Raw genomic sequence first — 27,815 nt, 5'->3', positions numbered from 1 at the left:
GTTCCAGTGAAGTTCTTCTCTCGTCGGTAGAAGGCGCTACTTGTACCAGTCCAAAATTTACAGAGTAGTAAGACCCGATAAGCCTCGGGATAATGTTTCGTCAATTTTTCGAACAAATAATTTGAACAAGGGAAATTTTTAAGGGGTATATAAAGCTAAAACAATTGATTTCACAGTGATGATATTTGGAACATAGAAAAGTTCTATTCGAAGTCATACAATAGTGGTTATAAATTCTTCATAAAATTATTAAAGTACTACATGTTTTGTAGAAACTTCAAAATTGGGTTTGACCTACTTTAAATTTTTGAATTGAATTTGGATCTCTTCTTTATTTTCACTTATATGATTGTACTTATTATTCATTAAATCTTACTCTAACTGAATCTTCCGCTTTTGGCTAAATCAGCATTATAGCAAGCATTTGTAATTACTTTTAGTCAAGGTATTGGTTTTATATCGAGAAATGAAAATATGTTCATAAAAACTCTGCACAGTATCTATTTACTACGGAAGAAGCACACAGCATCTATTTACTACGGAAGAAGCACACAGCGAGGCGAAATTCGTGACATCTGACTCAATGACACTAAACACCGAAACTGGACGACAAAATTAATGGATCATATATGAGCTGCAGCAACACTCGCGATTTTGCGGGCTGCCTCAGCTACTCTTTGTGTGATATATGAAACTACTGGTAAGTTTAGTCAGTTCTTTAATGGAACGAACGGAAGACGTATTGCAAATTTAGGTGGAATTATTTTAAATTTTCCCGCGAGGCTTTCAAGTAGTGGAATCTTTTCGAGGGATCAATACTTTTTACCACCATCTTTTCGGTTACCCTGTTCTTTCTGATGGAAGGAGTAACCCCTTAGGGAAAGATAGAACAGGCAAAGGAAAAGCTTTACTTAAACTTAAATTAAAAGTCGAAATGTTTTCTATTGTAATTCTATAATTATAGTATCTTTTAAACTTTCTTGCCAAAGGTACGTTTACATCTATAGGATCATATAACAAACAAAGCATTTCATGGAAAAATACAGGGTTTTTCTGATAAGTCTGCCATAAATTTAAGGGTTTTTTCTTACTGTCAAATAAAGTGGAAATTGTCACCAGAGCGTGGGGTCTACTTAGTTACGGAGTTACTGGATCCCAAAACATTGGCCCTTAAAAGAAGGAAAGAGTCACGCATGTGGAGTAAGACATATCAGCCTTTGCTAGTCATCAATCTAAAAACATTATTGAACATATCTATTAGTAAATGTGAAGCACAACAAATTACTCCACATGTGTGACTATTTCCTTGTATTTAGGGGATATGTTTTGATCACGTATCTACGTAGGCAAATATTGTAGACCCCATGTTCTCTGAGACTTTCCCGAGGGGTTCCGACATTTCCAAAAAAGAGTAAGATTTTGGGATTTGCTTTTGGTTTTCATAATTTCGCGATTTTGCCAAAGGTTTATTCCTTGATTTTGTGAATTTGCCAAACCTTTCGCTGATATCTTTTTTGATTTCGCCAAACATTTCGTAATTTATTTTTAAATTTCGTGATTACGCCAAAGATTTTGTTATTTTGCGTGAAAGATTTCGTGAGTAGCGTACGGGATTTGTGTAAATGTCGAACTACTCGCACTTACCACTCAGTTTCACCCTAAGAACACAAACATTATTTTATGGCGGACTTACAGGCGATTTTACCAATATTTAGAAAATGTTTTTAGAAATCCTAAAATAGATAAAAATTGTACTCCCACTAAAATATATAAATATCTGTTTGAGCTGGACGAAAAAAAGGGCGCCGAATTATTCCGCACCAGTAGTAAAAAGGCAACGTTGTAAGTCGGTCATCGGAATAAGTAATAAAAGAACATACAGTAAGCTCCTGAAAAAAGAAATGTTCACTGAAGAGAGGAAAATGTGGCAATTTCTTTTCGTTTTGTTTCTCATCAGGGCCAAAATAAATCGGCTCGGCCACCAAGTCTAGAAATAAAAAAATGCCCACAACAAAGTATATATTAAAGGGAAAGGGGGAATAGGAATAGCGAAACAAAAAAGCACGGGGAAACAATAATTACATGCGGAACCGACCAGAGATTTATGGCATTCGCTTTAACTTTCCATTGGCGCTTCTAGTCCTTTGTTAGAGATTTTTCTCTTATTTTTAAAACGTTTTACTTTTAACGAAAAGGGGAAAATAATGACGTTAAATCATAAGTAATGTTTGAACATATAAGTATGACAGTCAATGACGTACGTTAATGTAGGTGTTTCTGAGAGTAAAACATGATAACCGCCAACCAGTTTGTTATTTGTTGAGTAAAATAATAATATGGTTTGAGGACTTTCCAAAACTTGCCGTTCCAAGTAACTCGGAACAAACCTTCACTTAAAAATTTAGAATTGCGGAATGGGAAACGTCGCATTTATTGTTGTAACGTAACTTCAACCAAGAGGAAATCGTGGGTAAAAAGTAATATATCTAAATTGTACAGGTACGTAACGTTTAGTGAGATTAAAAACAGCAATTCCTGTTTTATTATTTCAACTGAAAACCATAAATTGGATAGATTTATTTTATAACTTCGTTTAAAATTATTTAACTATCATAAATCTAGGCAAAGTGTTTCATTTTCAAAAGCATCAAAAGAAGTTGTACTTGATTTAAATAATTCTTACTTAGTAATTATAATTTTAGTACTAACAAAAGGTTCCCGGTATTGCTCTGAAAAGTACAAATCATATTGTATATTTAATAAGTATATTAAAGATCAGTAAATTCGTTTGAATCAAAAACATTTTTCTATAAGATCAAAAACGGATTTATGTAAGAAGAACGTTGAACGTAGCAAATTCACTACCCATCCTCGCATACTTTATTGAGAAACTTCGTCTGCTTATATTTTGACTCCACCCACAAATTCTGTATATAGCTACTTCTAGAGATCGAATTTGTGGGTGGAGTCAAAATATAAGCAGACGAAGTTTCTCAATAAAGTATGCGAGGATGGTACTAGAGGCTAAAGCTACGATCCGACGTTCTTAGTACATAAATCCGTTTTTGATAAGATATATTGTCGTTACATTTCTGGTCACAAAATCCGAAGCTTTCGAATAAAAATTGCAAAAATATGAGATATTTTTGTAAATCAAGTTGGTCTTACCTTAAACCTAGTATGTACAATTAAAAAAATCACTATAGTGATAGATAACCATTTATATAAATTAATTTAAAATGGAAGAATCACATTTATTTAAACATGATGAAAGAGAATTTAGACATCTCGGAGGAAAACCTTGAGAATTGAAAATCTGCTTCAGGGCTTCCTGTTGAAATGTTTCCTTTGCTGAACTCCTATGGGATGTAGTTTTAAAAGGCTTACACTAACTGTATTTCCAGAAACACCTTGATCCAAGTTTCTTACGTTCATCTCATGTACCAGATGCTCACTAGGGACATTTAATAGATACTTTTTGTAATAGCCTTTGTATTTTAAATTATATTTAATATTATTTTGCAGAAAAGTGCGCCGCTTCATCTTTACTATCGTCTGCTTATCATGGGGTTAAGACGGAACTTCCGGTATATGGATAGAAAGAAAGAGAGAGCTACAAAGTTACCAGTCCCCAAAAGTGAAATCTTTGAATCTTAGAAAGGTTATTAGGAAACCCGAAAAAATGCACCGGGCATTAAACTTCATATGCTAGAATTCATTTGGTTTGCTTTTTTGAGTTGTTTATAGTCATAATATATCGTATCTCAAATAAAAAAATGACTTCAAAAGTCATTGCCTTACAGGATTCAAGTAAATATATAATGTCAAATTTAGATTCCAATTTATCACCCGCAACCTTGTTAAAATTCCTCCCACCATTCCACCAAATTTAACTTATTTATTACAGTTACACAATAGATAGTGTAAAATTTATGACCAAAATACGTTACATGTCCCCATCGGTAACAAACCCAATTCCGATCTAACCTTAACACCAATTTATGCAAAAATATATTCGATTTTGTCGGACCACGTTGGATAGTCAGGCCTTGGGTATGGAGTATTGAATAAATTTATTCGGGGTTCAATATTGGGTGAACTTATAAAACATAAGAGGTGGCTAAAAATGCACCCGACATTTTTATAGAATAGGAAGGGGTCCCCAGCTGGGAAGTTGCGAAATCGCGAGCAACGAAAGAAGGACTACCCTCTTTCCGAACTATTAATTATAGACACCAGCAAAGTAAATCCTCTAACCCAATGGCTTGTTCTTTTTCATCCTCGTCTCTCGATAAAAGCTCGTTAGGCGTACACGGTAGATTCCTGGCCCGGATGTGCCACGCGCTTCAACAGAGGCTTAGAAAGATGGTCCCCGACGATGACGTGAGCTTTCGGTCCCCCTAGTCGCTATTTAGCCGTGTGAATCACGAATAATAATCTTTGCGGATTATCGAAGGAACCGCTGTTTAGAGCTTCCAGACGGCTGCACAGTCATTTCCAATGAAAACGTAGGTTTTTATGTGAAATGAAAGCATTTACAGTAGCAACAGACACACGCATTAGATAGCGTGGGTTAGAGAAATATTTTTAAGGCTAATATTAGATAAAATTCTAAGATATTTTTAATGAGTTCTGGAAAAAAACTTTTTTTTCACTTCCCTATACACAAAATAAATAGAGTATTTACTATTCTAGAACTATTGACCGTTGCTGTTAGTACTAAATTTAAATGACTCTCTGGGAAACTTTTAACAACAAATATAGTTACTTGACTACGTATAAATAACATACTATACATGATATTTAGGTAAGAGAACTATGAGAAAGAACATTATGACGGTGGACTAAAGTACACTTGATATTACATTATTTTGCAAAACCACGAGTAAAAATCTTACTGTCCCTATTGAATTTGTCACCATTGCTTTAAGAATGATTAAAATGTTCCACTGCGAACCGTGCGGGGCACGAATGGGGATGTAACGTCTTTAGGAACCTTTTAAAACGCAAAACCATACACGTACTCTCCCAAAAGTAATTAATGTAATGATAAAATGTTTTCGGGGAATGGAATTGTGGTTGAAAGGCCGAGATAAGTAAATTTTTGAAATTGATTACCAGTAAAATAAGTAATTTCAACGGAAAACGGTAATGGAATGTTGTTTTTTCTTAAACATGTCTTTAAGTTTTAATTAAAAAGAAAAATTAATATCTGATCCTTCAGTCAAGTAATAACCTCAGTCTTATCGATACTTTTTAAGTCTTGATTCAAATCAAGACATTTTTGATTAACAGTTACTTGACTACTTATAAGTAATATTAAAATTATTTTTTATTAAAAATATATAAAAAATGTTAATTAGGTAAGAGGTTTGCAACAAGTGAGTAAAATATAGAAATAATTAATGCTAAAATCTCTAAAACATGGAAGGAGGACCACCGTTAAAAGTAACTATATCGGGAATGTAAATATTCCGGATGTATTTTAAATTATAAACATTCTATAGTAAAATGATGTCGTTAGTAGATTTTGAACAGTGTATAAAAACATATTCGAAAAGTATCGTGATAATATTTACCGTGTTTGGAGAATTATTCACCTTTATACCAATAAGTTATATCCCATTTCTCTTTGGTGTTTAACCTGGGTGTACCACTTATGAACAGTTCTCGAAATAGCAACCGCGATTCCAAAAAAAAAACAGCGCCGATGTTCAAAAGTGCTGTTTAAGAAAAAGCAGTGTTTGTCTTGAGTTTCGACTATTTGTTAACAATAATAGGCTTTATCAGTTTACAACTCTCATTCCAGGATAGCAAAATAATTCGAGAAAGCTTATTTTATTTCGGAAAAGGCATATTATTATTTGGGAAGTCAATGAAGATAAACAACTATATTTTGGAAAAGGCGTAACATTGTTAAACTATTTCCAGAATATTACTAACCTAAGTTTAACAAAAGTAAACAAAACCTAAAAATCACAACCGAACCCAACCTGACCTGACCTGACCTAATACTATTTAGTTGAAATAATCAAATTTAACCTAACCAAATTATCTTTATCTGACCTAGAGAACCGCTGTAACGGGTAAACTGCCATTTCGGGAAACCCCATATTTAGGGAATATCTGTTATGAGGACCGCTATTATGAAATCCACTCACACGGGAACCGCTCATGTGAGGGCTTCCCGTTTAACCTATTAGCTGTGCCTCCCGGTTGGTTTGCTTCGCTTTAATTAGACAAATAACATGCTTGGTGTTTGGAATCCTTCAAAAACACTCTTGATTAAGTGCCATACTTACACTTGTTATATTAATTATGGTAATATCAATATAGAAAAAGAGTCACATTTCCCTCTGTCTAACAATACTCTTTGTGGCTAGTCTACCCGAGATGAATTTGATTTACCCCGTCTATTTTCGAACTCCCTCAGTCCTTTAGAATTCCTCCCTACCTCTAATACATGGTTATAATTTATCAGACGTGTATAGCATAGTAATCAGACTCACCATATCCCCCCCGAAGGGCATATACCCTATCTCGGTTTCTGTTCAATCAACTCACCCCTCGTCCTAAATCTAAGCCGAGTTTTGTTGTCGCATTGTTGTATCAAAAAACGCGTGTTACTCTTTAAAACAGCCACTGGCGTTGGGATGTAATCGCCCTGCTCTTCTCATAATCCATTCATTCAGCAGGGAAATATCCTAGGCCCGAAAAATTGAAAGGGCGGCGGTCGAGAGAAAGAGGGAGAGTAGCAAGCTGAACTGGAGAGTTCTTGCTTTAAAAACTTGCCTTTAACCTTCCGGTATGCGCGCGCATCTTTCTATGTCCTCTTATTGGATGACGTACGAGGAACTGGGCTTTAAGAGGATAAACAAGTTTGTCATGACAAAAATATTAGCCACATCGTATGATCGTAAAGTACGTAAATTAGAGCAACGAGAGCAATTGGAAAAACTTCTTCCCGGTCGGTTAAAATTTATATATTATACTTTTTGCCTCTCCTACCGCGAAATTATATCTCCTGGACTCAAATAAGATCATGACTCATAGTTGAAGAGATAGAGAGAGAGAAAGGGGAACTTGTCTCTGACAAACTCTCCGAGACTAGTCCTCTATTCGCGAGCGTTTTTTAGCAAGCGGAATTAGGCGAGGCTGCTTAGTACTGGGCTGGCGAGCGATAGGTCCGCGGTTCGATTCTCCGTGGAGGAAGAAAATTTAAAAAATATAATCTCTTCCCTGTATCAAGTTTAAAAACCCACCTGTGAACTGTAACGTTAACTAAAAAGAAAAATATTTTCTCTCGACGTTCAAAAATGACGAACGATACTGCCAAAGGCAGGACTGTGGCACTACTACTACTACTACTACTACTACGATAATGACAACAGGGCATTTCAAACTAAGAGCCTCATCGTATACTACGATGTGGCTAAAAATATAAGAAGAGAGAACTTCTTATGATAAAATTGTTTTTATTAACTTCTTCTTTTTGCGATATGTATTTGATATTTTTCAAGTTGTTCATCAGGGTATTCGCCCCTTTGCAATGCGTGCAACCTGACCAACGATTTATTGTAGGAGACGAATACTGGTCTTAATTTTGATTAGGTAGCTTTTAAAACGACTCCCTAACGAAGACGTTTGCCTTACGACTGTAGTTTTTCAATACGACTATGTTCGTAGCTATTTTAATTTTGGGAGAGCTATTTTGGCTTAACTACCGACCGACTGACAAATCCGTAGTTAACCTCTACTAGTTTAGTTTTTTCCACTATTTGCTAATTTATATTTTTACTGATATCTATTTGCCGGTTTCTGTGGTTTGGTTTCTATTTTTTGTTGAAGGTTTTTAGGTTAAGAAAAAGTTATTTTCATACTAAAAAACTTGGTTTATTTATTACTGAAGTTGAAGTTGTCCCTTTCGCTTGGGTCTCTAAGAGAATTCTGCCCTATTGTGGACAAGAAAACCTTTAGGATCATCCTAAAGGGTTGAGAGAATTTCTGGTTCTTTCCCTTTTCAGGTGGAAAGTTTCAAGTAAACAAGTTGTTTTTCTACAATTTTAGGGTTATTTTACAAAGTTTTGCACAAACATGTTTTGATCGTTTGGAAAGGAAAAAATACACAAAAAAACGACAAAGAAAAATACATTATAAAAAAACTGATAATAATAAAAAAATGCACTAATTAACTACAATTATTCACAACGACAAAAATCCAATCCACACTGCTACTCTCCAAAAATCTTTTTGGTCTCAATACAAGATCAGCGTACATGACAACAGTAGTCTGCACAAACAAGCTAAGTTTACTTATTTAAAATCGTATTTAGAAGGCGCAGCACGCGTTGCAATCTCAGGAATGCCAGTAACTGACCTTAACTATGACGCGGCCTTTAAAATTTTATATGATCGGTTTGGAAATCCAGAAGATCGCGCATATGAACATTTTAACTAATCTCTCGCCTGTTCAACGAGCTAACGATATAGAAGGTCTTAAGAGTCTCTATGACACATGTGAAGTCCAAATTCGCAGCCTTCAATCGCTAGGTGTAGTTTCCGGTTCTTATGGGGTTTTGCTATGCCATGTTTTGACTAAAATGTTGCCAGTAGAATTAGTCGTGAATTTTAATAGAATTTATGATAGTAGAGCGTATAAAGTAGATGATCTTTTAACCTTTATTCGTAAAGAAATTACTTGCCGAGAGCGTGCCTATAATAGCTAATATAAGCTAAACGTTAAAAAAGATTATGAACCTAAAAATCCCGTTAAACCCCACGTTTCTAACATCCGTCACGATAACCGAAGCCAGAGATCTAATTTTAAAAATCAGCCTTCTACTGCATCAGCCTTAAACGTAAGCGCTACTAATGAGTACATTAGAACTTGTTTCTACTGTAACCAACCCTCCCACAAAACGTCTGAATGTAAAGAATTAACTCTCGCCGAAAGAAGAAACATGGTCAATTCAAAGCAGCGTTGTTACATATGTCTCAGGAAGCATTTTACCCGAAATTGCGACTCCCGAAGCAAAAAATGCCCAAAATGCGATAAGAAACACCACGTCACACTCTGTGAAAGAGAAATCGACCAAGATCAAGAAGCAACCGAAAGGCGTAACGAATCTCACAGCTGCAACGTTGGAACTTCAGACGATGACAAACGTATTGTCCTACTTCAGATGGCCCAAGCCTTGGCAAAGAATCCTAAGAATAACTCCACTCAAAGATTACGATGCCTTCTTGATAATGGGAATCAAATTACTGTTATAAAACAGAGCGTTTCTAGAAATCTCAACCTGCCAATCATCAGTGAAGAAGAATTCAATATTTATCCCTTCGAGGGCGCCATTCCCATTAGCACGAAGAGGAGGAAAGTTCTCGTGGAACTAATCAACGTTTCAGACCCCACGAAACGAATTAAAATCGAAGCCATAGAATCTCCTAGCATCAGCGGCGCGGTTTTCTCCGTTCCAAGCCACGGTATCGTTGCTAAATGAAGGAGCGAGGTCTTGAGGTGGTTGACTCCATCACTGAAAACGAGGAAAATAATCACGCATCCTCAATTGATCTTTTAATTGGCTCAGACGAATACTGGGGCATTGTCTATCCTAAGTTCGAGCGCCTTGAACCAAAAATAGTAGCTCAAGACACTGTTTTTGGATGGGTAATTAACGGCCCAGAAAAGGTCACGTTATCCTCTTATGGAATAAACACGGTGACTATCATGATGGTAAGCACTGAAAACGAAGATACTTCACTATCAAAACAAGTCCGCGCCTTTTGGGAACTAGATTCCATTGGAATCCTAGACTCAAACTCAAACTCTTCGGACGGAAGCGACGTATTGGACCTTTTCAAGAAGACTATAAACTTCAAAGACGGTCGGTATGAGGTCTGTTTCCCATGGAAACCTAACAAAGGTCAACTCGCTAGTAATCTCCAGGTCGCTAAGAAACGAACGAATACCGTACTAGAGAAACTAAGAAAGAATCCAGTACGGTTCCTCAACTACAATGACGTTATGAAGGATCAGCTCGACGCTGGAGTCATTGAAAGGGTAAAAGGACCAAACTTGAAAGATGAGGAAACTATCTATTATTTACCTCATCGGGACGTCATTCGCGAATCAAGCGAGACCACGAAGGTTCGCATTGTCTACGACGGCTCATCGCACGCAACCAACGTTCCCTCCCTGAACGACTGTCTGGAAACCGGTCCAAACCTAAACCCTGAGATTTTCGACGTGCTCATTCGCTTCCGTGAGGGAAAAGTGGCATTCACGGCCGATATCTCCAAAGCCTTCCTCCAAATATCCATATCCGAAGAAGACAGAGACGCTGTACGTTTCTTATGGATAGACGTAAACAACTTAAAGTCGGATCTGGAGACTTACCGAATTACTCGGGTACCATTTGGCATAACGAGCAGTCCTTTCCTGCTATCCGCAACCGTAAGACACCATCTCAATGGTTATAATGAAGACTCTGAAACTTGCGAAACAATAGATTGAAGTCTGTACGTGGATGACTTAGTCTTAAGCGTCGACGACGTCAAAAGAGCTTACGAGGTTTCCACTAGAGCAACTGAAATTCTGAAGGAAGCAGGAATGGAACTAAGGAAATTCAAAACCAATTCTCCAGAACTACGAGAACTATGGGGCGCTGAAAGCCCCGAGCTTGGAACTCAACCAACTCAAAGCTTGGCAAAATCAACCACTCTTAAAGTTGTTGGCTTGTCTTGGGACACCAAGAATGATTCTTTGATTTTCGACATGGAAGCGCTGCTGCAATTCCTGCTCACAAAGGAAACACTAAAAAATGCGTACTTAGCGCTGTCGCCAGAATATTTGATCCTCTCGGAATGCTCGCACCATTCACCATTCGAGCAAAGTTCATGTTTCAAGAACTCTGGCAGAAGGGACTTTCTTGGGACGAAGAACTCCCAAGTGAACTGGCCGTCCTATTTAATCGCCGGTGCGCCGAACTCTCGGATCTCAGGAAATTGAGAATTACGCGTTTCTACTACGCAGACATCGGAGCAACAAAACCAGCAGCGACACAGTTACACGTTTTCGTTGACGCCAGCGAAAAAGGGTATGCAACAGCAGCCTACCTCCGTTTCGAAACCATTGATGGTCAGATTGGAACAGCTCTGGTAGCCTCAAAGACTAGGGTTGCGCCTTTGAAGAAACTCTCCTTTCCCCGCCTTGAACTGATGGGAGCGGTACTTGGTTCAAGACTAGCTAACCATCTTACCAAGACCTTTTCTTTTGCCCTATCAAACGTTAAAATGTGGACAGACTCTACACTCTAAGAAAAAAGGTTCTACTTTGCCGAGAAAAGGGTTCTTAACGCTTGTCCCCTATTTTAAACCCTTTTTTGATCTACAAAGAACTCTTTGATATGAGTTCTCCATAAAGCCCTAAGGAGTTCATCTACGATCCGAGCTGGGGTTTTTCTTTGAACCAAGTTAGTTTCTTTTGGAACCGTATTAGGTTCCTCCCTGAATCATGTGGCGTGTGCATCAGAACCTTGTTCAGTTGTAATCGGAACCATGTGTAGTTTGACTGAGAACCGTGTTGAGTTCGACTCTGAACCCCGCTTCGTACGGCTAAGAATTGTATTGCGTTAAACCCAGAACCCGGTTTAGTTCGACCCAGAACCCTGTTTAGTTACAATCCGAACGCTGTGTAGTTCGATTCTGAACCCTGTCGAGTTTGCCTCTGAACCCTGTTTAGTTATAATCATAACGCTGTGTAGTTCGACTCTGAACCCTATCGAGTTTGCCTCTGAACCCTGTCAAGTTTGACTCTGAACCCTGTCGAGTTAGCCTAAGAACCGTGTTGCAGTCAACCCAGAACCCGTGTAGCTCGACTCCGACTCCGGTTTAGTTCAAAAATGAACCTGATTTATTTTGACTCAGAACCCTCGTTTGTTTCAAATCCGTTGGAAATATATTATAGGGAGAGGGCAAACCCATTCTTGCCACGTCATAGGCTTATATCTCTTACCTCGATTCCATCTCCCTAACGGGGGAATTTCAGCATCGCGCCTACAAACGCTCCCCTAAGCAGAAGTATAAAATGACGTCGGATGTTCTTTCCCTCCCTGACAAACGCCCTCTCCCTATAGCATATGACCTCCTCATAGAGGTTCTTATTTTAACAGTGTTAGGTTACAATCATGACAATGATATTCAATTTTTCTCTCTTGGTGACTCTTTAAAAACACTTCACCATGAAGTGTAAGTTTACACTATATATAAATGTAGTAAAGCTGAATTAAAGAGTAAACACCAAATTTGAAATATTAATATAAAATTATTTCTTGGAATATTGAAATGAAACAGAGCTTTATAGCTACAAAACTACTAAAGGAATCGTAATGCCGAAACATATTTAACATATTTTCATTTAATATTCAGCAATAAGAAAATGTTATGATTTTGTAAGAGATCAATTCATCCTACTCGCTTTATATTAACCTTGTGTTTCTATTCATATGCAATCTTCATTACTCGTTCTATATAAACTTTCACTTGTGCCGTTCCAAAGAAAAGAAGATTATCTTAAATAATTAAATAAATATAACTGATATTAATTTTTTAGTCGTCAGTATTTTACCTTAATTCTAGTTAAGCCGTTTTAAGAAACATTATTCTTAAAATGAATTTAAACATAGCTATTGTTGACGTTTGACTTCTAGCGTATAGCGTTTTCACAATTTTTGGAAATTTAGGGTATATAAAGCGATTCATTCACAAATGATAAAAATAAGAGCAATTGCGTTAGCATTTGGTAGAAGCCCTGCCATTGGGAGGCTAAACGTTTTTCGTAACCGTAGCCGATCGCGCGTACATCTTAACCACAACGATGATAATGTAGTAGAAGCCAATGTTCCAGATTGGCGTGTATGTGGTATACACAGAAGACCAATGGTGTTGTCAGAAGCCAATAAGTACAGATTTTCGTGTATGTGTTATATACCATACGAAAGACAAGTGTGGAGATAGCGTAATGAAGTAGAATTTTGATAATTTCTGTTAACTGCGAACGCGGTCTGGAAATTGCGAACACGGTTGCTCTGATTTGCCAACTGCGAACGCGGTGATAGACAGACACACACACAGACACGTCCAGTGTTATACCTCTTCGTGACGTCATCGTCACTCGGAGAGGTAAAAACCTGTGTTAAGGGAAAATTCAAGTAATTTTATGAATTCCTCTAATTTGAAGACATTCCAGCATATTGAACTCTCCGAGAATTATTTCCCAATGACTTAAAAATCAAAATAAGTATGAGTTCCTTCAAATATTTAGTATAAGGTAGTCCGAAGAATTATAAATTAATTTTGATTACTAAAATCTTTGGGATATTATCAAGAACCGAAATGTTCTTTCACGAACCCTCAAGGATCTATCGAGAACCTGAATGTTCTCTCACGAACCGTGAAGGCTCTCGCAAGAACCCAAATGTTCTTTCAAGAACGTTCAAGGATCTTTCAAGAACCCGAATGTTCTTTCAAGAACCTTCAAGGATCTATTAAAACCCCACACCTTATTACAAGAACCCTTTTAATTAGATACGATCTGCTAAGAACCTTCCTGTTCTACTGTGAACCTTCTTCCACGTCTGGGAACCTGTAGCGTTCCAACTAAAACGTAAGAGTTCTATTGAAAACCCTCGAAGAACCCCTTTTTTTTACAGTGTACGATCGCCCTGCAGTGGATAAAAGGATCAGTCTCTCAATGGAAGCCCTTTGTTTCAAACCGAGTGAGAGACATTCAAACACTAACAAATCCAGAAAATTGGAACCACTGTAGGAGCAAAGAAAACCCAGCCGACTTGCCTACGGGAGGCAGGACTATTTCTGATCTAGCCACCAACGAACTCTGGTGGAAAGGGCCACCTTGGTTAAGCCTTGAAACCGGAAAACATCCTAAGAAAATCTCAGTCAAAACTGAAATTGATGAAGAAACCAAATTGGAATTACGGAAGTCATTCCAATCGATCTCGCAGGCAATTTGCATAATTACGCCAGCCCCTGAACCACTACTCGACTTGAAGAGATTTATTTCCTGTTTCTTGCTTTCGGTCTATCGAATCACTGCGTATATTTTTCGGTTCATTGATAACTGTCGAAGAGCAAAGGCAGAACGATCCACTGAGAGCCTCAATGCAATGGAGATTATCCGTGCAGAACAATATTGGATAAAAGGTTCTCAAAGGGACAGCTACCCTTCCGAAAGGGCTAGTCTAGAAAATGGCCAACCCATCTCAAAGAAGTCGCCTATTTACTCTCTCCAACCTTACTTGGACGATGATGGACTTATGTCAGTGAGTGGTCGACTTATCTCAAACTCCCTATCGTACAGAGAGCGTCATCCATGGCTTATTGCGTCTCAACACCCGTTGTCAGAGCTTATCACCTACAACCGACACGAAAGACTCATGCTTGCCGGCGTCAACGACACACTTGTCGAGACCAGAGAAGAATTTTGGATCCCTCGAGGACGCCAACTTGTAAAAAGGGTTGTGGATCACTGCTACCATTGCAAATGGACACGTGCTCAAAGAACGGTCGCCGCTATGGCACCCTTACCCTCGTTTTGCACGACTCAGTCACCCGTTTTTGAAATGACGGGGCTTGATTTCGCCGGCCCGTTATACACCAAGACTGGCGAGAAGTGCTATATAACACTTTTCACTTGCGCCGTGACCAGGGCCATCCATCTTGAACTGGTCCCGGACATGTCTACTGAAGCTTTCCTACTGGCTTTCCGCAGATTCATTGCCCGACGTGGCATAGTAAAATCTATTTACTCGGACAATGCCAAAACGTTCAAACGGGCTGAAGCCGACTTAAAGGCACTCTTACAAAATGCTCGACATCCAGAAGTTTGCAAGTACTTGGGCGAACATAAAATATCATGGAATTACATTGTGGAACGAGCGGCGTGGTGGGGCGGTTTTTGGGAGCGTCTTGTCCGATCAGTAAAGAACTGCCTCCGTACGGTCATGGGAAAGGCTCGTCTCACTTATGACGAAATCAATACCCTTTTAACTGAAGCCGAAGCCGTTATAAATTCGCGGCCGGTCACCTACGTTTATCAAGACGCGGGAGAGCCAGTTCCTCTCACCCCCGCCCATTTCCTTGTCGGAGGGCGTCTCACGGCATTACCTTCAAGGTCATGCACTGAAAATGAACCCAATCCAGCTACGCGACAACAACTAACAAAACGCTTCAAATTAAGGCAGAGACTAATGGACAGTTTTTGGTCCAGGTGGAAAAAGGACTACCTCCTTGAGCTACGATCAGCTCACCATCGTTTGGTAAGCGACCCCACCAAAGAACTAAAAAAGGACGACGTAGTTCTCATCGAAGAACGTAAACTTCCACGATTATGTTGGCGAATGGCTGTGGTGGAAGAGGCTTATCGTGGACGGGATGGAAACGTTCGATCTTGTCTGCTAAGATTGGCCAATGGTAGCTGAAAAGACCCGTACCCCTCCTTTTCCCTTTAGAACTGAATTAATTTTACTTTGAACGCATGGTTCAAAAGGGGGGAGCTTGTGTAGAAAGATATTTTCACTAAATGTTTTATTAATCTCTAAATATGTTTAAAATCTAATTTGCATGTATTTTTATTTTCAATGTATCTTAATTTTGTAAACGTTTTTTTTTTACTCTTTATATTTGCATTTCTTTATTCTGTACACTTTAAAGTGAGTCACCGGTTTTCGTGGGGTTTACCCCTTAAGGAGAGAGGACTCTAGCTCCTCGGTGGCCAGGAATGCGAGACTCTCAGTCAAGCGCTAGGTACACCTCGCCTTTCGCTTTCTTCAAAAAATATCTCCTTGGGTACGTTCAGTAACGAAAATCTCAAGGAAATCGCTGTTTTCTTGATGTGTGGTTGATGGGCTCGAGACGTCACAGTGACGTAAAAGGCTGTTGAACGGAAAAGTGACACTTTGAAGTTAGCGCTGGTTTAGAAAATGGAGTTGGGGAAACGTCTTACTGGCCTCAAAACGTTACGAAGCGCAAATGGCTCTTTTCAAGTATAAACGAGCTTACAAATAATGAAATTGTTTAAGAAAATTATGTCTCTTTGAATGGTAGAAGTAGTTTTGTAATGAAAACTAATACAATTACTGTAGGAATAACATTATTGGAATTTAATTTTTAAATCCCGCGCCAGTTTTTCGTCTGTCAAGTGTTCATCAGTCAAACGCTACGTCACGCCATCAAAAAAACCATATCGATTAGATGGTTTTTTTGATGGGCAAGCGCTGGGGATCATGACGTCAAAACCGGAAACGCGAAAAAGCGTACAGAAGGAAAAATCTCACATCGTTTAGTAAGCGCTGTCATCAAAGAGGGTTACTGAACGTACCCCTAATATGGAGTTTTGAAACTTTTAGCTGGGCATTTCTGGCCAATAGGGATGAGCCCAAAATTCACCCACGAAGAACCCTGACTTTCACTTTTTAGTCTCTACTATACCTTGACTCGAGAGGTCCAAATAACCTCTCTGTCCCGCCTGTGGGAATCTTTCGTTACGAACAATGTAAATCGTAAATCGAACAAGTATTTTTTTACCTTAATAATTAAAGTTAATTTGTTATTTCATCTCTTCTCTGCGTACATTCTTACCTAGTCCGAACCACATTTGATTTAATTAATTGCCCAAAATTAATTAAAGGCTTTTAGACTTTTTCAGTCGGGTTTAAAAGTCCTACCTCTCCGTTCTCCCGCTTAAGCACCCTGCTTAACATTTCGCCATAACAAGACCAGAAGTTGGTGGTGTTTAGAAGCCAGAATATACAGACTCTTGTCCATGTGAGATGGGCAAAGAGCAGCAGCTGATGGTGATTAGAAACCAGTATGTACAGACTGGTGTCCATGTGGTATGAACAAAGACCAGAGGCTGGTAGTGTTAGACAGGCAATGGAGTAATAGCCAGTATTTAGTGGAATACAATTTTCGAAATTTGCGGGAACTGTAAATGCGGTCCGGAAATTGAGAACACAGTTGCTCCGATTTGCAAACTGCGAAAGCGGTCACGTGGGTGTAACAACAGACAGACACACACGTCGAAATTAGAACCTCTCCGTGACAAACGTCACTCGGAGAGGTAAAAATGGCCGTCAAAGACTGTTTTATTAATTATGATCAACGTCTTTACAAAATTAGATTAAAAAAGTGACATAACAATTGATCCAGTATGTTCGTGACTTAAGGAAAACTTTCATGATCAACGTCATTTTATATTTTTTCAAAAACTTTAACAATTTGTTGTCCCAGGTCATAATGGGACATAGGAAATTCTGAATTAGCCAAAATTGCAACCACAATTCCTCTTGGAACGTCGGAATCCACCCGCTGTTCACCGTCCTTCGGTTGTATAATCAGAACCGAAGTCGACCCTGATATTCGACCACTGTGATTAACTGTAAACTTTTGCAATCTACCTAAAGTGGACTCCTGTTTTCGTGACGAGATAAAAAAACCCATTCCATAACCACTTCCGTTGGAGAGACTTTGTTCCGTTGGTTTCCATAACTTTGAAACTGTGTCAGCCTTTAGGAAGGCTTTTCTCTCGTCGCTAGCCTGTGACGAATAAAGCACATTGTTCCCAAACTTAACCAAATCTTCTGAAGTTGACAGGTAACCCCCTGCCGCATAAAAACCGGAGCTGTCAATGTAAGGGCTATGTATAATGGGTCCGATGTCCTTTTTAGTGTAGAACTTTGCACGATTGTAAATTATTCGCTCATTTTCGTCAATATAAGTGTTATCTAGGCCTAGTTTCTCGAAGTGTTTCGTAATGTGCTCAACGAACGTTTGGTTGGATACGGCTTCAATGACGGCGCTTAGAACGCTGAAACCGTATGAAGAATAATAGTACTTTTCTCCTGGTTTGTATCTCAATTGTTCCTTATTGAAAATGTCGAGGCACTCTGAAAGTAAAGATTGAAAACTATTGAAATACGTCAAAATAGTGACTTTACACAAATTGCAAAATGTAGGACTGTTGATTAAGTATGAAAAATTGGGGAAGGCCACACCCTTAATTAATCAAAACTGTCTTTGTACACAAAGACGCGAAAAAGTAAGAGATAAGTGTAGAAAATTAATTGTTTGAAGTAACAGATATTCAAATTTTCATTTTTGAAGACGTGATTATAAAACATCAATTATTTGAAAAAATTTCTTATCTTAGTTTTTTCACCAAAATTCCTTAAGTAAAATATTTTATCCTTAAACATGTGCATCATTTTAAAAATAGAAAACGTATGCATTTTATTTTATTTTTAAAATTTAGAGTTAGTTTGAGTATTCGGGCCTATAAGGAGAATAAAATGGGCAGAAAATTGTTGATAGCAGACAAAATAAAACAAGCATGAAAACTTAACAAAACGTGTTCGTTTATTTTAACGTTTTAGAGGTTTCAAAAATTGACGTGTTGTATATCTCTCAAAGCTACAGATCCTTTTGACTCTAATTAAACTACATCACAGTCAAAGGGCGAATGTAATTTTCGGTTCGCAATATTTTCAATTTTGAAATATAAAAATAAATACTTCTAGCTCTATTTTTCAGATATCCGAGTATTTGAACTTACTCGAAGCAAATGTTTCTCGAAAATAAACATAGTATCAAGGTAGTTTCTCTAAAATTTTTGTGAAAAAAACTAAGATAAGAAATTTTTTCAAATAATTGATGTTTTATAATCACGTCTTCAAAAATGAAAATTTGAATATCTGTTACTTCAAACAATTAATTTTCTACACTTATCTCTTACTTTTTCGCGTCTTTGTGTACAAAGACAGTTTTGATTAATATCTGTCACTTCAGTCTTAATATGAATTACAAGTTGGAAAAACCAAAATATTACCTCTCCGAGTCAAGAGGTCTACTACTACAAAGTTATTTACCTATATGTGGAATTATTTCTCTTTTTTGAAGTAAAATTTATGAAATATTGAAGCAGTATTCCAAGCATAGCGAATATACAGTAAAGCAGACGACATTTTACATCCAATAAGAGTAAATCTTGGACACATGGAAATCAGTCAATGGGGAAAAGAACAGGAAATGAAGCCTACGCTTCAGCTGTTTACCGTATATTCTGATAACTACATTCACAACTGGTTAGCAGTGTAAACACTATCGTCTCGTCTCACCTCAACAATATTCTTAGTTTGCCAACATGAGTGTTAACGTTAAATAATACCAAAGCTAAATTGTAGCTAGACGCACTGCTAGTCAATGCGCACCATAAAGAGATTAAAAGCTCTGTAGCTTAGCCCTACTAATCTAATTGCCACCATGATCTTCTCTTCTATTATAAAACCTTAACCTGATTATTTAAGAGTGTATTTAACTTTCGGCTCACTCTGAACCGTTGTTGTCTCTTCATTTCAGACACGAAAATCAAAACCCAAAGTTTGCTTCACTTCAGGCCTCAATTATTTACTCTTTAGTTCACTAAGCCTATTGAGGGTAATACTAGATATACCCGCCGGAGTTTAGGGCTTAGCTTCCTTCATGAAATCACTAAACCAAGAATTATTCTATATACAGATGTAGTATAGCTTAAGTAATATATAAACAGCCATTTCAAATAATAATATTAAAATAAATCTTTGGAATATCAAAATGAAACAGAGCTTTAAAGCTACAAAAGTACTAAATGCATCATAATTACGAAAAATATTTCCACATATTCACTTTATATTAAGGATAAAGGGAATATTATGGTTCTGAAGGATTTCTTTACACATCAAAACAAAACGAACTTCTAACGTGGCGCACTAGTGTAACAACGGACGGACACACACAGACAATCAAATAGACAGCTTTTCAACCCTTTTCGTACTAATTTTGAATTGAGAAACAAGATTATCTTAAATATTAAAATAAATATAATTATTATTTAATATTTTCTTCGTTAGTTATTCGCCTTATTGAACGTTACATCGTTTTAAAAAAGAACAATTAAACATTCTTGAGAGACTTGACTAATATTGGCGTTTGAAATGAAGCATACGCCGGTTGCTTTGCCTTACTCAAATAGGTGGTATATAAGGGTGTCGAACTACAGCTAAAAGCAAGAACAACCGCAATTGCGAAAACCTTTGGTGGACAACCCACCCTAGGGAGGCTAGACGTTTCTCGTAACCCTAGCTGATCGCCGCGAATGTCTTAAACCCAACGATGACGATGGAGTAGAAGCCAGGTGTACAGACTGGTGTCCATGTGGGATGGACAAAAACCAAGACCAGAAGATGGTGGTGTAGAAGCCAGGTGTACAGACTGGTGTCCAAGTGGGATGGACAAAGACCAGAAGATGGTGGTGATTAGAAGCCAGTATGTACAGACCGGTGTCCATGTGGGATGGACGAAGACCAAAAGATGGTGGTGATTAGAAGCTAGTATGTACAGACTGGTGTCCAAGTGGAATGGACGAGGACCAGAAGATAATGGTGATTAGAAGGCAGTATGTACAGTTTGGTGTCCGTGTTGAATGGACAAAGACCAGAAGATGGTGGTGTGAGAACTCAAGTAGAGGAGCTATTTCCGTGACTGTGAATGCAGTTCGGAAATGGCGAACACGTTTGCTCCGATTTGGAAATTGCGAACGCGGTCACGTGGGTGTAACAACAGACACACAAACACACACACAAACAAACACACACACAAACAAACAGACACACACGATCGTTACAGAACCTCTCCGTGACATACGTCACTCGGAGAGGTAAAAACAAACAAACAGACACACACGATCGTTACAGAACCTCTCCGTGACATACGTCACTCGGAGAGGTAAAAACTGTTTGGAAACTAGTATTTTAAAACGTATACTGAAAAGCAGGCGCTCCATTAAAGTCTTGTGGTGTTGCGCGTATATTAGTTACCACGTTTGAACTAACAAGGCCCTAACCATCTATTATAGAAGTTTTAATCTTGATTGCTTCAACGCCCAGTCCAACTCAAATTGCCTTCCCGTCGTTTTCACGTGCAAAGCACAGTGGATGCAATAATACAAATAGATTCCGAAGACTTAGGCTAAAAAATCATTACGTAGACCTGTGTACAAAAACAATCTATACACCTGTGCACAAACATATTCCAGAGACCTGAGCTGGGTGACCACATTTCCTAAATTTTATAATTTTTCCTATTTTCGGATGTCTTCCTATTAGTTCCTATAATTTCGATAATTTTCCTATATTTTCCTATTTTTTGAAATTGTAGATATTTTGTGCGCTCTCACTTTTGGTTTTGTTAAATATCACCAAAGCTATGGAAGCCTCTAAAAATATTTGTCAGGGAAGTCAGTGATGTTTTAAAGTTATAGCATATGTTTCTAAGATTACGTTCCATAAGTATGACACTTCCTATGTTTCGAAATGCTAGAGACTTAATGAGAGCTAGTTCGAGAACGACGCGAGAATTGACTACACGCGATTTTCTACTCCATCTTCCTATTTAGTCTGTACTAAGCCTTTGACAGGGCCTCATCAGGCGTCGCTTTACGAGAATCTAAGACGTTTCATTTACATCACTTCGAGACAAGCTCTCAGTTTCCAGTGACAAATTTATGTAACATATCTTACGAACTTATGGTTATAATTAAACCAAAGCTCCTTTGTAAATCTTGTCTTATTACTTTCAAAGCATTTGCAACCTATATTTTGTAAAATTCAGTAAAATGTACCCATACTTGATGGAAGTCCTTACTACACTCAAGCGATGCCGCGGGTAACAGCTAGTCTCCTATAATTTCCTGTAAATCAATTGTAAATTTCCTATTTTCCTATAACTATTACAAGGTTATTTGTGGTCACCCTGAGTGCACAAACATATTTCGTAGATAACTTAGGCTTGTGAAAACACATGTCATATAATTGTGTACAAACAGATCCCGTAGACTTGTGCACAAACAGATCCCTTAGAATTGTGCACAAACAAATCCCTTAGAATTGTGCACAAACAGATCCCTTAGAATTGAGCACAAACTGATGTCATAGACTTGCGCACAAACAGATGTCATAAACTTGTGCAAAAAGAGATGTTATATACCTGTACAGAAAAAGATTCCATGGACCTCTGCACAAAAACATTCCATACCCCTATGCTCGAAAATATGCTCAAGAATATCTCGTACACCAGTGCACAAAAATACTGCATATCCATTTGCACAAAAATATCCCGTATCCATTTGCACAAAAATATCCCGTATCCATTTGCAGAAAAATGTTCTTTAGACCTGTGCACAAACAAATGCAGTGGCCTTTGCAAAGACAGATTCCTTAGACCTCTGCACAAACCGATTCAGTAGGCTTGTGCACAAAAATATTCCGTAGACCTGTGCACAAAAATATTCCGTAGACCTGTGCACAAACAGATACCGTAGACATGTGCACAAACAGATTCCGGATACTTGGACACAAACGGAAGTCACAGGGTTGTGCACAAACAGATGTCATAGACTTGCACAAAAAATACATCATAGACTTGCGCAATAAGAGATGTCAAGGATATGTGCACATCAGATTCCACGGACTAGTGCACAAACAGAAGTCTTAGACTTGTTTCCATAAAGATTCCATACCCATTTGCACAAAACAATTTCATACCCATTTGCACGAAACGATTCCATACCCATTTGCACAAAACGATTCCATAGACCTGTGCTCAAAAATATTCCATAGACCTGTGCCCAAAGAGATTCCATAAAACTGTGCCCAAAGAGATTCCATAAAACTGTGCACAAAAGATTCCCTAGACCTGTGCTCAAAAAAAAATGCCGTAGGCCTGTGCACAAACAGATGCCGTAGACCTGTAAAGAAACAGATTCCGTAAACCTGTGCACAAACAGATGCCGTTGGCCTGTGTACAAACAGATTCCGGAGATCTGTGCACAGATTCCGTAGCCATGTGCACAAACAAATTGCGTAGACTTGTACACAAGTGGAAGTCACAGGCTTGTGCACAACAGATGTCATAGACATGTTCAAACCAGATTCCATAGTTTTGTGCACAAACAGAAGTCATAGACATGTGCACAAAAAAACATTCTATAGACTTGTGCACATCAAGTTTCCATAGACCTGTGCACAAAAGATTTCATAGAGATGTGCACAAAATATTTCATGGAACTGTGCACAAAACATTATATATGCTTGTGCACATAAAGATTCCTTAGACCTGCGCGCTAAAGATTCCATAGACCTGTGTACATAAAGATTTCATACCCATAGCACAAAACTATTCCATAACCATTTGCACAGAAATATTCCCTAGACCTGCGCACAAAATATTTCATAAAATTGTGCTGTGCACAAAAAGATTCCATTGACCTATGCACAAAATATTCTATTAGCTTATGTGTAAACAAGTGACATAGACCTGTGTACAAAAATATTCCATGGACCTGTGCACAAAAACATGCCTTGGACCTGTTCAGAAACATTCCATACCCCTATATGCTCAAAAATATTCCACACCCATTTGCACAAACCTTTTCCGTAGACCCGTGCACAAACAGATGCCGTAGACTAGCGCATAAACAGATTCCATAGATTTGCGCACAAATATATTACGTAGACTCGTGCACAAATAGATTCCACAGACTTGTACACAAACAGAAGTCACACGGTTTTGCACAATCCGATGTTATAGACTTGTGCACAAACAGATGTCATATGCTTGTAAAAAAACTGATTTCATAGACTTCCTCAAAAAAAGAGGTCATCGACATTTGCTCAAGAGATTATGTAGACTTGTGCACGTAAAGATTTTTCACACTTGTGCACAAACATATTTTGTAGACCTGTACACACAGATACCATAGACTTGTGCAAAAATAGATGTGAAATATTTGTGCAAAAACACATACCTTAGACTTTTGCACAAACTGATGCCATAGACTTGTGCACAATCATATGTCCTAGACCGGTGTACAAAACATTCTATAGATTTGTGCACAAACATGAGTCATATACCTGTACACAAAAATATTCCACGGACTTCTGCACAAAAACATTCCATATACCTGTACACAAAAATAATCCATGGACCTCTGCACAAAAACATTCCATATCCCTATGCTCAAAAATGTTCCTTACCCATTTGTACAAAAATATCACGTTCACCTGTGCACAAAAATATCATGTACACCTGTGCACAAAAATATTCGGTATCCATTTTCACAAAAATATTCCGTACACCTGTGCACAAAAATATTCCAAATCCATTTTCACCATAATATTCCATACACCTATGCACAAAAATATTCCGTACACCTGTGAACAAAAACAGTTCGTACATCTGTGCATAAAAATATTCCGTATAGTTGTGCATAAAAATATTCCGTACACCAATGCATAAAAATATTTCGTACACTTGTGCACAAATAGAATCACAGGCTTGTGCACAAATAGAATCACAGGCTTGTGCACAAAGAAATGTCACAGACTCGCGCAAAAAGAGATGTCATAGACATGTGCACATCAGATTCCATAGAGTTATGCACAAACATTTTCATTGCCCCTATGCTCAAACAGATTTCAAACCCTTATGCTCAAAAAGATTCCATACCCATTTGCACAAAAATAATACGTAGACCCGTGCTCAAAAATATTCCGTAGACCCTTGCTCAGACAGAAGTCACTCGCGTGTGCACAAACAGATGTCATAGACTTGTGAATAAAAAGATGTTATAGACTTGTGCACAAAGAGATGTTATAGACTTGTTCACACACAGGTGTTATAGAATTGATCACAAACAGGTGTTATAGACTTGTTCACAAACAGATGATTTAGACTTGTGCACAAACAGATGCTTTAGACTTGTGCACAAACAGATGGAATAGACTTGTGCACAAACAGATGTTTTAGTCTTGTGTACAAACAGATGTTTTAGACTTGTGCACAAACAGATGTTTCAGGCTTGTGTACAAACAGAAGTTTTAGGCTTGTGTACAAACAGATGTTTTAGACTTGAGCATAAACAAATGTAATTGACTTGCGCAAAAAGAGATGTCATAGAAATGAGCAAATCAGGTTCCATAGACCTGTGCACAAACAGAGGTCGTAGACCTGTGAACAAACAGAAGTCGTAGACCTGTGCACAAACAGAGGTCGTAGACCTGTGAACAAACAGAGGTCGTAGACCTGTGCACAAACAGAAGTCGTAGACCTGTGCAAATAAAGATTTTTCACTTGGACACAAAGATTCTTCAGACTTGTGTGTGCACATAATGATTCTTCAGACTTGTGTGTGCACATAATGATTCTTCAGACTTGTGTGCACATAAAGATTATTCAGACTTGTGTGCACATAATGATTCTTCAGACTTGTGTGCACATAAAGATTCTTCAGACTTGTGTGCACATAAAGATTCTTCAGACTTGTGTGCACATAAAGATTCTTTAGACTTGTGTGCACATAATGATTCTTCAGACTTGTGTGCACATAAAGATTCTTCGGACTTGTGTGCACATAAAGATTCTTCAAACTTGTGCACATAAATATACCATAGACCCATGAACAAAAAATTCCATAGACCTGTGCACAGAAGATTCCATACTCCTATACTCAAAAGGATTCCATGCAGATTTGCACAAAAACATTCCGTAGACCTGTGTAAAACAATATTCCATAGGCCTGTGTAAAACAATATTCCATAGGCCTGTGTAAAACATTATTCCAGAGGCCTGTGTAAAACAATATTACATAGGCCTCTGCACGAAATGATTGCATAGGCCTCTGCACATAGAGATTTTATACTCCTTTGCACAAAAATATTCTTTAGGTCTGCGCTTAAACAGATTCCGTAGACTTGTACACAAACATATGTTATAGTTTAGACTCGTGTAAAAATTTAATTACCTATAATTGGTAATTATCTTTAATTGCTTATTTTGTTTAATTAAGTTTAATCTGTACTTCGCAACTAAATTAGTTGGACGCGCAATAGTTATAATGACAATTAAGCTAGCTAATTGCCCTACCAATTTGATTATCCGCAGTAAAACGACGTAAGTCCTAGAATGACTTTCTTTATTACTTATCCCAAGCAAAAAAGTCTTAAGTTCCACAGTTTAAAGGTAAACCACGTAATTCGGAGCAGGTACTTAAAACTATTAAAAACAATACTTAAACTTTGTTTTTCTTAATGAAACAAAAATTGGCGCCCACTATAAAAATGGGGCTTTCATTTAAGACCGTTTTCAAATCTATCAAACGTATAGTTATTTTTGTAAGGGTAGTTACAAAATGGGTAAGTTTGGAAAATTTCCCATGTTATTTCTATGGAGATTCTCTAGTTTTTCGCCAAAATCTGTGATTAATTTTATGGAAATGAAAACTACCCTTAGCAACTTTATGCTTTATAAAATAAACTTTTAGGTGGATCATCTTGAAATTTTTACCACATATTAAGGGCCCGGATTTTAGTTCAGTAGAAAAATTTCGAAACAATAAACTTAATACGAAAAAAGCTAAAACCAATCCAAAAACCTTCCTTATACATTAAAGCCGTCATCAGGCCTTATCTAAGGGAGCTACCGCTCCCTTAGAATTATGCATAGAATATCGCGTAACTCTTTTTCATTGTCAAGTTTAACACGTCTGCTAATGAGAAGATTTCATATAATAAAATAAATTCAGCATAATTCAAGTAAAATCTTAATGTTTATAAACGATAACAAAAATTTTCTCCCACCTTTAATTGTTTTGTAATGTTTTACATTATAGGCCTCTTGGAATTGAAATTCCTCGGTACCGTCGCTTTTCACTTTATAGAAATCTCTAACTCCACTTGTACATGTCGCCAGTTGTCTCGGGGTAATTGTAACGTTTGTATCGTTGAATTTCGGTTGGGGATAATCTGGTAAATATTCCAGAATTGATTTGTCCATGTCCAGATGACCATCTTCCCATAATTTGGCGGCGGCCGTGACGGTAATTGGTTTGCTTACACTACCAATTCTCATGACGGTGTCCGCGGTACACGGTACTAGATTTTCCAAGTCAGAATACCCGAAACCTTCCTTCCATATCGTTTCCCCGTCAATGCTAACGGCCACTGTAATGCCTGGAACTCCATTCACGTTTTTGTATAGTTCAATTAATTTTCGACATTCTTCGATGGCATTTCTTTGTGTGAATTCTAAATAAACAAACGATTTTTTTCACTTTCAAGTACTTCCAAAATTTTTCGAAGTAACACATACATGAAACATCTTTAAATGCAAAGTTTTTCCTTGTAGATTTTTGTGAACATTATTTTTGAACATCTTTTACATTTGACTTTGCCGTATACGACCTAAATGTTTGGTGGCGATATGTTTTTACAACCGGTGTTAAACTACGTCAGAGACCATGAGATTATTTTTATTCCAATAATGACTAGAAACTAATTCTTGGCAATGTTTTTTCGGCAACATTTTTTGAAATTTTTAACTCGAAATTAAAACACAGTAATGTGATCAACTCTGTGTTTGGGAAGCACTGGCTTATCTTTTTCAAAATTGAAGTGTATATTGTATAGCCAAGATACATTGAAGTCCAAAAATAATTTCTTTTAACTTAATTTTCGCGATTTAATATCAATTTGTATACTTACGGTAAGTGTTGTTCCCCAGCGATGTATTTGTTTGTGCTGCGGTCGCCTTAAAATCATCGGCTTGAACGTATTCGAGATATACGAAAACGCCCACTAAAATACTGAAACATTTCAGCAACATTTTTCAAGTATTCCGAAGCGAGTTTTGGGAACCTAGATCAAGAGAGA

General features: G+C 37.7%; 2 protein-coding genes across 2 annotated transcripts; one reads left to right on the top strand and one right to left on the bottom strand.

The window, feature by feature from the left end:
- Nucleotides 1–9,496: 9,496 nt before the first annotated feature.
- LOC149628453 (uncharacterized) lies at nucleotides 9,497–15,497 on the top strand. Its single transcript, XM_089851691.1, has 4 exons — nucleotides 9,497–10,472; nucleotides 10,536–10,948; nucleotides 11,033–11,137; nucleotides 13,710–15,497. Exons 1-4 carry the CDS (start codon nucleotides 9,497–9,499, stop codon nucleotides 15,495–15,497), a joined length of 3,282 nt encoding a protein of 1,093 aa, XP_089707817.1.
- A 1,593-nt stretch (nucleotides 15,498–17,090) lies between these two features.
- On the bottom strand, nucleotides 17,091–27,768 carry LOC149628452 (serine beta-lactamase-like protein LACTB, mitochondrial). Its single transcript, XM_089851690.1, has 3 exons — nucleotides 27,648–27,768; nucleotides 26,770–27,191; nucleotides 17,091–18,072 (listed from the first exon to the last, which is right to left on the bottom strand). The coding sequence occupies exons 1-3, from the start codon at nucleotides 27,766–27,768 to the stop codon at nucleotides 17,269–17,271; spliced, it is 1,347 nt and encodes a 448-aa protein (XP_089707816.1). The 3' UTR covers nucleotides 17,091–17,268.
- Nucleotides 27,769–27,815: the final 47 nt, after the last annotated feature.

This window comes from Phalangium opilio, unplaced genomic scaffold (genome assembly GCF_054372755.1).
Source record: "Phalangium opilio isolate 3A_F unplaced genomic scaffold, DU_Popi_V2 ptg000105l_1, whole genome shotgun sequence".
Lineage (NCBI taxonomy): Eukaryota > Metazoa > Arthropoda > Arachnida > Opiliones > Phalangiidae > Phalangium > Phalangium opilio.
Note: the sequence above shows the minus strand (reverse complement) of the source record. Positions and strands in the feature narration are given on the sequence as shown.

Excerpts from the sequence above, each read along its gene's own strand:
- LOC149628453 (XM_089851691.1), top strand. The coding sequence starts at position 9,497 with ATGAAGGAGCGAGGTCTTGAGGTGGTTGACTCCATCACTGAAAACGAG. Across the intron at positions 10,949-11,032 it reads TTGGGACGAAGAACTCCCAA|ACATCGGAGCAACAAAACCA; the intron begins GTGAACTGGCCG and ends TCTACTACGCAG. Across the intron at positions 11,138-13,709 it reads CCGTTTCGAAACCATTGATG|TGTACGATCGCCCTGCAGTG; the intron begins GTCAGATTGGAA and ends TTTTTTTTACAG.
- LOC149628452 (XM_089851690.1), bottom strand. The coding sequence starts at position 27,768 with ATGTTGCTGAAATGTTTCAGTATTTTAGTGGGCGTTTTCGTATATCTC. Across the intron at positions 27,192-27,647 it reads GCTGGGGAACAACACTTACC|AATTCACACAAAGAAATGCC; the intron begins GTAAGTATACAA and ends TTGTTTATTTAG. Across the intron at positions 18,073-26,769 it reads AATTCCAAGAGGCCTATAAT|GGTGTGGCCTTCCCCAATTT; the intron begins GTAAAACATTAC and ends TGATTAATTAAG.